At 37.8% G+C, this 13,015-nt stretch overlaps 1 protein-coding gene across 1 annotated transcript in view; it reads right to left on the reverse strand.

Annotated features, from left to right (window-relative positions):
• SAMD13 (sterile alpha motif domain containing 13) overlaps window positions 1–10,021 on the reverse strand; it is a 44,701-nt gene extending 34,680 nt beyond the window's left edge. Inside the window, exons 1-2 of the mRNA XM_004262957.3 lie at window positions 9,884–10,021; window positions 8,376–8,460 (exon numbers count right to left, since the gene is read on the reverse strand). Coding sequence (XP_004263005.1) covers window positions 8,376–8,428 — 53 coding nt within the window. The 5' untranslated portion in view covers window positions 8,429–8,460; window positions 9,884–10,021. The remainder of the gene's footprint in view (window positions 1–8,375; window positions 8,461–9,883) is intronic.
• Window positions 10,022–13,015: the final 2,994 nt, after the last annotated feature.

Raw genomic sequence — 13,015 nt, forward strand, 5'->3', positions numbered from 1 at the left:
ACCTCCTAGAGTAATGAAAACAAAAATAACAAATGGGTCTTAATGAAACTTAAAAGCTTTTGCACAGCCAAGGAAACCAAAAACAAGACGAAAAGACAACCTTCAGATTGGGAGAAAATATTTGCAAATGAAGAAACTGACATAGGATTAATCTCCAAAATATACAAACAGCCCATGCAGCTCAATATCAAAAAAACAAACAACACAATGCAAAAATGGGTGAAGACTTAAATAGACATTTCTCCAAAGAAGATATACAGATGGCCAACAAACACACGAAAAGATGCTCAATATCACTAATTATTAGAGAAATGCAAATCAAAACTACAATGAGATATCATATCACACCAGTCAGAATGGCCATCATTAAAAAATCTACAAACAATAAATGGTGGAGAGGGTGTGGAGAAAAGGCAACAGTCTTACACTGTTGGTGGGAATGTAAATTGACAAAGCCACTATGGAGAACAGTATGGACGTTCTTAAAAAACTAAAAATAGAACTACTATATGATTCAACAATCCCACTACTGGGCATATACCCAGAGAAAACCATAATTCAAAAAGACATATGCACCCAAATGTTCATTGCAGCACTATTTACAACAGCCAGGACATGGAAGCAACCTAAATGTCCATCAACAGAGAAACAGCTAAAGAAGGTGTGGTACATATATAGAATGGAATATTACTCAGTCATAAAAAGGAACGAAATTGTGTTATTTCCAGAGACCTGGGTGGACCTAGAGACTGTCATTCAGAGTGAGGTCAGAAAGAGAAAAACAAATATAGTATATTCACACTTATATGTGGAATCTAGAAAAATGGTTTAGATGATCTTATTTGCAAAGCAGAAATAGAGACACAGTTGTAGAGAACGAGTGTATGGATACCAAGAGGGAAGGGGGTGGTGGGATGAATTGGCACATGGGGATTGACATATATACCCCACTATGTATAAAATAGGTAACTAATGAGAACCTACTGTATAGCACAGGGAACTCTACTAAGTGCCTTGTGGTGACCTAAATGGCAAGGAAATCCAAAAATGAGGGGATATATATATACATATGGCTGATTCACTGTGCTGTACAGCAGAAACTGACACAGCAGTGTAAAGCAACTATAATCCAATAAAAATAAAATGAAATAAAATAATGAAAAGGAGGCATATTACTGATGCAGAATCAAAAGGAGATGTAGAAAGTAGCACTAGAACCAGAATAGTAAAGAAAAAGGAGCCTGGCTAAAAGTATGTCGGAAATTTCACGATGAACAGCAATTGCAATTTGTTGGAGCAGAGCAAAAGGAAAAAAGCTGTTTGTTTGTTGTGTAAAAAATGGACAATATTAAGAGACATTTTTAGCAAAGACATAGTGAATTTGGTAACTTGCTTCTCAACAGTCAAAAAGAATTGATGACATTAGTCACCTGTAATCAAAATTAAATGTACAATGAAACATTTTGAAGTGATTTTAAACAGAATCTGAGGTGATTCTGTATCTGTATGATACTAATGTTCAGTCTTCTAAAGCAGATTCCTGAAAAGTGTCATGTATACCATTGTTAAATCATTCAGTAAATATTTGCAAATGCTATGGATCAATGCCAGACAATGGAATTCTTAAAAGAAATAGAACACAATACATTTAATATCTGTGTTCTTTGCCTGTACTTGTTGGTTAAGTCATGGAAGAAATATACAAAGATTTATTGTATTGTTAAGTCCAATTCAAGATTTCATTAAAACAAAAAAATACTTTCCAAATATTCAATAATTAAAGACAACAAATACTTAAAGACAAAAAAATGGCAGAGTAATTTATATTTTCTCATTGATATCAGACTACATGTAAATGAGCTTAATTTGAAGCTCTTAAAAAAAAAGGAAATGCTGATTTGTAGCCTAGCTAACCTAGCTAAACAGGCACAAAATTTCGTGTTAAAATTGAAACTTTTCGGAGTACAATACAATGAAATTAATTTGACACATTTTCTAACATAAATCAATTTTAAGAAAAAGTTGAAGAGTGATTTGCTGACATTGATAAATTTATAGTTGCTTATAAATTTATGCAATACCCTTTTGAATTTAATGTTAAAAATATGACTTAAGTATCAGTAAACTTATTTAACTTGGACAGAGATAGTTTTGAAACTAATGCTATTGCTTCAAAGTCAAATCAAATCTTCTAAAAAAAAGAAGAACCAGTTGTGTTAATGTACATGCATACATTAAGAGAAAATAATTTTTTGGTACGTGATTAATTTATTGGGACTTTTAGGTATGTTTGGAATTATTAGGGTATGTGATTCTGCTTTTTCGATTGCAAATTTTATGAAATCTAATAGAGATCAAGCATTTCTAATAAAAATTTGGCATCCAAATTGAGACATACTCTAAGTATAAAATACATAGTGGATTTATAAAATTTAGCATGAAAAATGTAAACTATCTCATTCATAATATGCTATATTGATTACAGTTCAAAATGATAACATCTTGGGTATTTTCAGTCAAATATAAAATATACTAAAATTAATTTCATCTGTTTAAATATGACCACTAGAAAATTTTAAATTACATACATGTCTCAAATATCATTTCTACTGAGCAGCACTTGTATATATCCAGAAACAGAATGGCTGAGTTATAAAATATTTTATGGTTCTACACTTGAAAATAATGCCAAATTGTTTTCCAAAGTCTCTGGATTATCAGCATCAACATCACCAGAGAACATGTTAAAATGCAAATTCCCAGGCTGAATCAGAAACTCTGGAGATGTGGCCCAGCAATCTGTATTTCCAAGTGACACAAACTCAAGTTTGAGAAATCACTGTCCTAGTACTTAGAACAGACTTTAAAATACTCTGTACTTAGAAGAAATATGCCATTTTGGAAAGGGAATTCCTGTCTTTGTTATGGTCATATTTTTGAATGTTTGCAACATCTACAAATCTTGGAGACAAAAATAGGCTTCTATAGCCTCCTGGTAGTGAGAGCCATGCCTCTGGTGAAAGTGACTGAAAGCCACCTTTAAACAACCTAGTCACCCTAGTGCAGAAGAAAGGACTCAGGCTTCAGAACCCGAATACCAGCACCAGCACTCCTTAGCTCTGAACTCTTACAAGGTCTTTTACCTCCTGGAGCTTTGGTATTCTCCACTATAAAGTGGGAATTATAGCACATACCTCAAAATATGGTTGTGAGGATTAACAAGGCTCACACAAAGTGCTAGACACAGAAAAGGGACACCATAAATAGTAGCCTTATAAAACTAAAGCTCTGATCAGGAGCATGTGGCCAGTGAATAAGAGCCATTACCCTAGGCTTCTTTGGAAATGACCCTTTGTGAAGTACATTCCCTAGTAAAGCAACTATATTTTCCATATCTGGAAAACAAAATGGAAGCAACTGTGAGCCCCAGTTTGGGCAGATCTCAGAAAGAGCCTTAAAACTCTATGTTTAGGAATTCTGTATTATAATCTAACTCTACCCTGCCCAACATGTTAGCCGATAGCCACTTGGCTATATAAATTAACTGCAACTTCTATTTCTGATCAAGATGGAGTAACGGGGCCCAGATTTACCCTTCTGCCTAAAACAACTAAAAAAATAGACAAGATGTATGAGAATGGCACTCAAGGCATTCACTGGACATGGGCAATAAAGAACAGTGACCCCTGAGGGATGGGAAACAAGCAAGGTAAGCCGTATCCACTTTCTCCCTGAAGAGAGATTTTAGGCTGTGCCCGGGAAAGAGTTCTAGAGAGGAGAGAGCTACACAGAGAGAACTCTGGAGAGGTGTAGAGGCTTCCCGTCAAGTGCTCAGCAGAGTACTGATTATCACATACACATGAGGAAACAGGCTGGGGAAAGAACCACGAAAAAGAGAAACAATCCTTAGAGATCACACAGAGATGGGAATGGTGCCTGTTTCCATCTGCCAGAGAGGAAAATCTCATCATTCAGGAGCATTGGTTAGAGTACAAAGATGGGTCTTACTTCAATAAAAGGGGAAAAATACCCTTAAATACAGCTCTAGTCCTGCACAACAATGCTTAAAAGAATCAAATTGTTTGTTTCCAAGTAATTTAGGCACATCCCAGGACAAAGATCAGGAATATTTATAGGAATACAAAAATATCCAACACCTAACAAAGTAAAATTCACAATACCTGACTTACAATAAAAAATTACCAGGCATGCAAAGAAGCAGAAAAATATGACCCATGATGAAGAGAAAAGCCAATCAACTGAAGCTGACTGAGAAATGATAGAATTAGTAGACAAGGATGTTGAAACAATTATTATGAATATATTTCATATGTTCAGAAGCTAGAGGGAAGAACATGTTAAGTGAAGACATGGAAGATATAAAAAAAAGACCAAGTTGAACTTCTAGAGATGAAAACTACATCGTCTGAAATGAAAAATGCATTGGGTGGGATTAACAAGAGATTATACATTTCAGAAGAAAAGATTAGTGAACTTGAAGGGGAGGCAGTAGAAACTATCCAAAATGAAACACAGAAGAAAGACTGGAAAAAAATTAACAGGGCATCAGTGAATTGTGGGACAATATCAAACGATCAAATAAACCTATAACTGGAGTCCCCAAAGGAGAAGTGGAGGGGGACTAAAAAAAAAAATGGTTGAAAACTTCTAAACTAAGTCCACAAATCCAAAACACAAAACAAACTTCAAACACAAGAAAGATGAAGAAAACTACACGGAGACTCATAATCAAATTGCTCAAAAATAAACGATAAAGAGAACATTTTAAAAGCAGACAGAAAAGAAAGACACATTTATACAGAAGAACAAAGACAAGAAAAAGAGTAAACGTTTTCTCTTAACATCAGGAACAAAATTAGGATGTCTAATCTCACCACTTCTATTCAGCTTTTTAGTGGAGGTCCTATTCAGTGCAATAAGGTAGGAAAAAGAAATGAAAGGCATCCACACTGGGAAGGAAAAAGTAAAACTGTCTTTACTCACAAGACATAACTGTCTATGTTAAATATCTGATAGAATCTATGAAAAAGCCACTAGAAGTAATAAATGAGTTTAGCAAGGTTGTAGGATACAAGGTCAATATAAAAAAAATCAATTGTATTTCTATATACTACAACAAACAACTGGAAATTTAAATTTAAAAAGCACTACCATTAATAATAGCATAAAAATATGAAACATGTAGGGATATAGACAAAAGATGTGTAAGACCTGCACACTGAAAACGATAAAACATTGCTAAGAGAAATTAAAGAAGACCTAAGTTAACAGAGAAAAATGCTATGTTAATGAGTTGGAAAACATGATATTGCTAAGATGTCAATTCTCCTTAAATTGATCTATAATTCAATGCAATGCCAATCAAATCACCAGCAGGCATCTTTCTGGTAGAAATTGACAAGCTGATTCTAAAATTTATATGGAAATTCAAAGGACTAGGAGTGCCAAAACTAGTTCCAAAAAGAACAAGTTGGATGGCTAATACTACCTGATTTCAAGGTATATTATAAAGCTATAGTTATCCAAACAGTGTTGTATTGGCATAAATATATACAAAAATATCATTTGAATAAACTAGAGTCCAGAAATAGATCTACACATATATGATCAACTATTTTTCAACAAAGTTGCACAGACAATTCAACAAATGGTGCTGGAACAACTGGATATCCACAGGCAAAAAAAACAACCACTGTGACCACCACCAAAAGAAAGACTTTAATCCTTATCCCATACCATGCACAAAAATTAACTCAAAAATCATAGTCCCAAATCTAAGAAAACATAAGAGAAAATCTTTGTGACCTTGGGTGAGGCAAATATTTCTTAGATGTGACACCAAAAGCACTATCCATAAAATAAAAAATTGATAAACTGGACTTCATCAAAATTTAAAACTTCTGCTCTTTGAAAGGCACTGTAGAGAGAATGAAAAAAAAATCACACACCACAAGAAAATATTTTCAAATCATGTACATGATAAAGGATTTGTATCCAGAATATATAAAAACTCTACGCAATAATATATTAAAAAACCAGCCCAATAAGAAATGGGCAAAAGATTTGAACAGTACTTAAGAAGTCTATGGATAAAATAAGCACATGAAAAAATGCTCAATATCATCGTTCATTAGGGAAATGAAAATTAAAACCACACCTAATGACATAAAGAGCAGTGATCATACCAAGTTCCTGAGCATATAGAACAACTGGAATGCTCACACTGCTGGTGGGAATGTAAAATGGGACAACTAGTTTGGAAAACAGTTTGGCAATTTCTTACAAAGTTTAACATACACCTACCACACAGCCCAGCCACTTCATTCCCAGAGATTTATCCAAGAGAAATGAGTATGTCCACACATAGACCTGTACACAAGTGACCAGAGTGGCTTTAATTGTAATCCCTAAAAAAAATGGAAACGATCCAAATGTCCATCAACAAGTGGGTGGATAAACAGTGAACAAAGTATTGTATATCCATACAATAAAATACTACTCAGCAATAAAAAGCAACAAGCTATTGATACACACTATAACATGAATAAATCCCATATTAATTATTCTGGGTGAAAGAAATCAGATCCATTCCCTCCTCCCAAAAAAGTACATTATGAATAATTCTACTTATATAAAAATCTAGAAAAAGTAAACTAATCTACAGTGATAGCTTATCAGTGGTTGCCTGGGGATATGAGGGAAGGGAAGGGCAGGAAGGAGAAATTACAAAGGTTTATGAGGAACCTTTGTGGGTGATAGATATGTTTATCCTAATTTTGGTAATGGTTTCATGGCTGTATACAAATGTCAAAACTTATCAAATTTTATACTTTAAACACATGCAGTTTATTATATGTCAGTTATATTTCAATGAAGCTGTTAACTTTTAAAGTTGATTTAAACTGAGTAAAATTAAAAGTTCAGTTCATCAGTTACACTAGTCACATTTCAAGTTTTTAATTGCCACATGCAGGTCATGGCTATCATTGTGGACAGTACAAGTGTAGGGCATTTTCATCACTGCTCAGAGCAGCTGATCTAACTAACACATTGAAAAAGCATCTGTTTCTTTCATTCCTCCTCCATCTACCTACCCCAAACTTCAAAACTGGAAATAAGCATGGCAGCATGGCACTGATATATAAATTACGGGAGAAGTTTTTTTTTTGTTTTTTGGGGTTTTTTTGTGGTACGCGGGCCTCTCACTGTTGTGGCCTCTCCCGTTGCGGAGCACAGGCTCTGGACGCGCAGGCTCAGCGGCCATGGCTCACGGGCCGAGCCGCTCCGCGGCATGTGGGATCTTCCCGGACCGGGTTACGAACCCGTGTCCCCTGCATCGGCAGGCGGACTCTCAACCACTGCGCCACCAGGGAAGCCCACGGGAGAAGTTTTAAAAGCAGATTTTATTAAGTTTAATGTAAGTTTAATGTAAAATACACCTTCTATTCATAAACATATATAGCACACTATTTCCTCACTTAGGTATCACAGCTTCTATGGATTACATTTAATTAGTTTCTTCCAAAGCTCAAGTTGAAGGCAATTTTAAACTGACATGGGAAAAATGAAACAGACAGCACTGTCTCGAAACATACTTTTACCTTGTAAGCAAAGTGGTTATAGCTAAAATATAACTCATAAAAGAGAATATACATTTTTTCATATACTTACAGATATTTTATGAGTTACTCTGAAATACGTAGCGTGTTTCAGAATACGCTACATAATGCAACTAAATGTTCTTATTTAAAAGAATCAAGCATATAACTCACAATAAATATAAACACAAGTTTCAACTGTAAGAACAGATGTAAAAAGAGAAGACTATGGTATATATGGAAATGTTTCACATTCAAGTTCATAAAATTAGGACAGAGAAGTCGTTAAACTTAATATTCTTACTGACGCTTTTTTCCTTCTCTCCCTATAGCTTTCAGTTTTGAGAGGGGTGATTTTATTAAAAAAGACTCAAACTCTCTTTTCTGTTTCCTCCTACCACCACCTCACCCCTCTGTGTAGCCTGTGGACTTGGGAGGCAGAGTCTATGTTTGCTCTGTGTTTTTGTTTCAGTATACAGAACTCAGGGCTGGAATCTTCAACCCGCCCTGTTCCAAAGGCTGATACAGTAAACCTTGATGCACAGTTTGATGTCTGAGTCATCTCTGTCTTAGAAATGGATACAGGAAAAGGCAATTGGAGCTGGGGGGAGAGGGGAGGTTGGTGGCCAGTGTAGACCAATCAACCAAGACAACCCCCAAACAGTGTATCGTACTCGATAAGCAAGAAGTATAAAAATAGAACCCAAGTCCCTCTGTTGTTTGTAGAAGCAGAACTCACAAGCCAGTTTCACTTACTTTTTTACACCGACAGAGCCATTTTCCTTGTTTTCCATGTCAACAGATAGCATGGGGAGGCTGCAGGTTTCCTTTACTTCAGCAACTAATCAATAAGGGAGAAAAGCTTGTGTTTAATTCTTAGAAAGTGAGAGAAGAATATATATTCTGAATCGGAAACATAATGGCCCCTTTTACAGCCTCACACCAGTTCATGTATGTTTGCTTACATCTCTAGTTCCCTCAGCGACTGGAGAGACGTGATTAAACCTAAAGAACTGGAGGAGACTATTGGGGTGTGCTTTCATCTGTACTGGCACTCCCTGCCTTGACAATAAGCATTTGCAAATGAAATTGAATCCTCGTTCAAAACAAGTGCTGAGTGAACTGGCACAGCTTCCTCCAGGTGCCAAGCTCTCACTTAAGACATTGTAACTTATAAATGAGTCAAAGTCGAGAAAAACAATCCCCCTTTTCCTCCCCTTCCCACCACGGGCTATGATTTCTTCTTTTCTTACTGTATTTGTTTTTCTGTCCACTCCCACTGCTCCTCTGTTTTTTCATTGCGATGCAAAAGAGCACTTAAAGCTTTCGTCAGCAAGTATTCCCCTACCTCACATATTCTCAATGAAAACCTCAAAAACCCGTCTGTGAGATGGCCACACTGTGGTAAATCTGGAAGCTCACAAAAATGTCAGATAGCCCTTAGCACAGAAAGGTGGTACTGGTGTGTGTGTGTGTGTGTGTGTGTGTGTGTGTGTGTGTGTGTGTGTGTGTGTAAGACAGGGTAGGCAACTCGTTAGATTTATATAAAAATCATCAAAACATTCAAGGAGATATAGTAGCATCCATCACTTTGTCTTTTTGTTTAGTAGGAAGAGGACTGAAAAAATAAAATCCCTCCACAATTAATATGCAATTAGCAAGATGAAAAATCTATGAACAAAACTGCTGGAAAAAAAAAAGAAACTAGTTCTGAAACGTGCTTGTTCTTCTGCAGCTGAAGCCATAAATTAAATACATTTCCTCTCAAATCACTTTATACTTCGGCACTCCTTCCCCTAGGGATTACTCTGACATGACAAGTGCATCATTCATTTAGTATATTCACAAGATTTTATCACTGTTAGAGAAGTAGATGATTAACAAATAATACTGTTAAGTGTGGGATTATCTTCACTGCTGATACATACACACGCGCACGCACACACACACACACACACACACACACACACAAACTTCCAGTCGCTAAACCACTTAGATCATCCATAGAGAAATCCAACATTTAAGATACATATAGATATTAACATACATCCACACACCGTTACAGAGTAGACAGAAGATAGTGCAGCTTACTCCATGCCAAAAGAATGATTTCACTTCAGTTGGAAACTGTTACACATTCACCATTTTCTAAGCATCTCAGAAACAAAACAAAACAAAACACTCACAATGATACTCTGCAACACCACACTACATTGTCTTATTATTATTTTCTTTTTTTGTGGAAGAGTAAAAAGAAAACCTACCTAGAAGCAACTAAAACATGTCATTTTTTATAGGCTTATCAAGAACAGCCAAAGAAACCCCAATGTTTTCTTTCACAAAGTAGGCTGGCAAAGGAATTCAATAAGGAGGTACAATTTGACACAGTGAAATAAAACCAGGCTGGCTCTCAGCCAACATGACGTTAGGAATCACACACAAGCTGCACCAACTGCCTTCTGGTTCATGGCTGACTTTTTAAAGCTACAGTGTGCCTGTTCACTTTTGCTAACTACCTTCAGCACAATTAGTGGAAGTGAATGAATCATGAGTCTCCAAACTGCAGAATTCTCCCTGCACCTGTCTTGTTCAAAGAAAAACAAGCTATATCAAGAGCCTCTTATTTTCTCCCTCCCCTTCATTGTTTCTGCATCATATGTCTTTGCTGCTGTTCTGAGCATGAATGCCATGTGTCAAACTATTTCTTTTTCTTTCCTGTAGGAGAAAAGAGAAAATAAGAGAAAGCCTGGTGCTTAGGCGCTATACCCAGTGAACACCCAGAAGCTGCAGTCCTGTTACCCTTTCTTCCTAGTTGAGACTTGCCAACAAAGTTTCCAGGGCTGGCTTTTAAGTAATCTCTTTGTGAGAAGAAGGAAAGCACTGCCTAGATGAAAATCCTTTTATTTCATTATGCAGGAAGTAACATATTTCAGAGAGAATGCAAAGTAGATGACCAGATCTCCTGAGAATGCCCACATTCTTTAATTTTGGCATTCATCCTACCAGATGAAGTCAGCAAAAAATTCAAAATAAAACAAACCTTATTCTACAAAACAAAAACAATTAGTCTGGGAGGTTTCATTTTAACTGTTTATCCCAGTTGCGTAAAAAGCATAATTCAACAGATTCAACACTTATTTTCTATGAGCACCTGGTACTATATTAGTTACATATGAAAAAGAAGATCTTGTGCCAGCCCCCAAATTCATAGTATCTTCCACCACCATCCTAGGTCCCAGTTCTGGTAAGTGGGAGATGGAGTAGGGGCTGGGCACGATCTTTTGATTAAGTTACCCCGGTCAACCTCACAGTTCCTTGCTTGCTTGGCTGGGAACTAGTGCTCAAGGGAAACATTCCCATTCCACAAATGTGCTGTACATACACTAGAAACATAAATGGTTGTCAGTGAAATAAACACCAATCAATATTTGCACACTTTTAGGTCAAGATGTCAACAAAACCTCTCAAGGTAGGGCAGAGAATTACAGGTTCTCAAGAAGGATCCTAGAAAAAGTCATCTGCTGCTGTAATCGTGTGTAGACTTCAGGCAGAATTGAGGAGAAAGCTGCTGGTCTCCCTTTTCTTTAGTACTTTTTAAGGGTACTAGAAGATCAGAAACTATGATCCAAATTTGCAAACTGAATTTCAAAGTCAAGTTTTTCCCCTTACTTATTGCAGAAATTATATTAGAAATTTTCAACTTCTTGAAAGATCGTCGCTGAGAAAAATTTCAAGGGCTGTCTCTGCCCATCTTTGCCATTGCCCCCTTGAAAGAGCAAATAATAATAATTTAGGAAAGAATTCTAAATGTTCTTATATTTTTGAGTAACGTTTTTTAAGCACGGCTCAAACAGGTGGGGTTTTTTTGTTTGTTTTACCACCACTGATCAAAATGATGAACTCTTCTGGAGATAGAGCACTCTTTCACCAACAGATTCCATAATGCTTTTGGGTTTGATCTGAAATTTCTCAACTGTTCTACAACTAAATTCAAATGGAAGGGCGCTGGGCTGTGAGTCCTGAGGGCAAGGGATAGAGAACAGGGTGTCCTGACAGCACTGTCATGCCACTGCTCAGAAAAAAATGAGGTTCAGCACGCCACTCTTGAAAGGAAAGAGGCAAAGAAAATGTAGTTATGCTGACTCTTCCTTAGACACACTCACAGGAGAAAGGATTCTGTGAAGTTTCTCCAGGAATTTCTTCCTACATATAGAAACGGACATCCCTTCCTGTCTTGCCTGCTGTGATCAAAAGTTTGCCTGTTACACAAGGGTATGGGTTTCAGGAGGTGTTGTGAAAAATCAATCCCATTTTATACAAAATGAGCCACAAATTCTGACAACAGGAGGTTTCACTCATCAGCTAGTTTCTAACTTTGGAATAAACTGACATTTGTGGGTATAAGTATATATACTAGTACTCAACCACTTCCTCTTCACTCCCTCCACCAAACTGTTTGATATTAACCCTCTTCTCTGCTAATAAAAATTGTGTATTTGTGTGTAGGGTGGTGTCTGGTTGTGTGTGGTGCATAGCATAAAGGCAATGTGTGTGATGAGTGTATGTGTACGCTGTGTAATATGTGAGTGTTTGTGGTGTGTGTAGTGTGTGGTATTTGTGTGTTGGCAGAATGTGTAGTGTGCACGGTGTTTGTGTGTATGTGTGTCTGTAGTGTGTAAGCGTAGAATGAGAGATACACATGCAAACCGACAAGACCTTCTGATCCAGGATATCATGGGATGTGCTAAAATAACTTCGGAGATCCTTGTGCTAGGATTCTGGAGCAGAACTTTCCTGGACACTTGGGAATGGGCTCAGATAGCAGGGGAGATGGGTCAGAAAGGACGGGAAACTGGCGCCTCGATCGGCTGCTTTTATTGATCCGCACTCATCCCCCAGAGACCCAGTGCCCTCCCCCAGGAACCTCCCGCCGGCCTTGTCTCCAGGAGTGGGCCCACAGGCGCATCCAGCCCGCGTCCCAGAGCGCAGACCTGGGTGCACAGGGCTGCAGAAGTAATCTCGAGAAGCCGCCCGAGGGCACGGCCGAGCTCAACGGGTCCCCAAGGGCATCTCAAGGAAAACTAAGGAGGGCCTGGAGAGGGGGCAGTGGGGGCAGAACAGAGGGCAGCAGAGGAAATGCCAGAGAGTCTCTTGGACCAGCCGGTCCCGTCCGATAGCCAAACGACTCGCTTGTGGCACTGGTGACAGAGGGGAAAGTTTCTGGCTAAGACTTTCCAGAAGAAACCGTTCGTCCTTGAGACTGGGGACTCCCCGGGGGAGCTCGTCTTTGGAAAGGGAGTAGGGGGGTGTGGCGCTCGCTGTGCGCCCAGCCGAGCCGTGCCACCTCCCGGTCCCATCCTGCGAGCTCTGCTCCGCAGCCCGCGGTGAGCCGCAGC

This window comes from Orcinus orca, chromosome 1, assembly GCF_937001465.1.
Source record: "Orcinus orca chromosome 1, mOrcOrc1.1, whole genome shotgun sequence".
NCBI lineage: Eukaryota > Metazoa > Chordata > Mammalia > Artiodactyla > Delphinidae > Orcinus > Orcinus orca.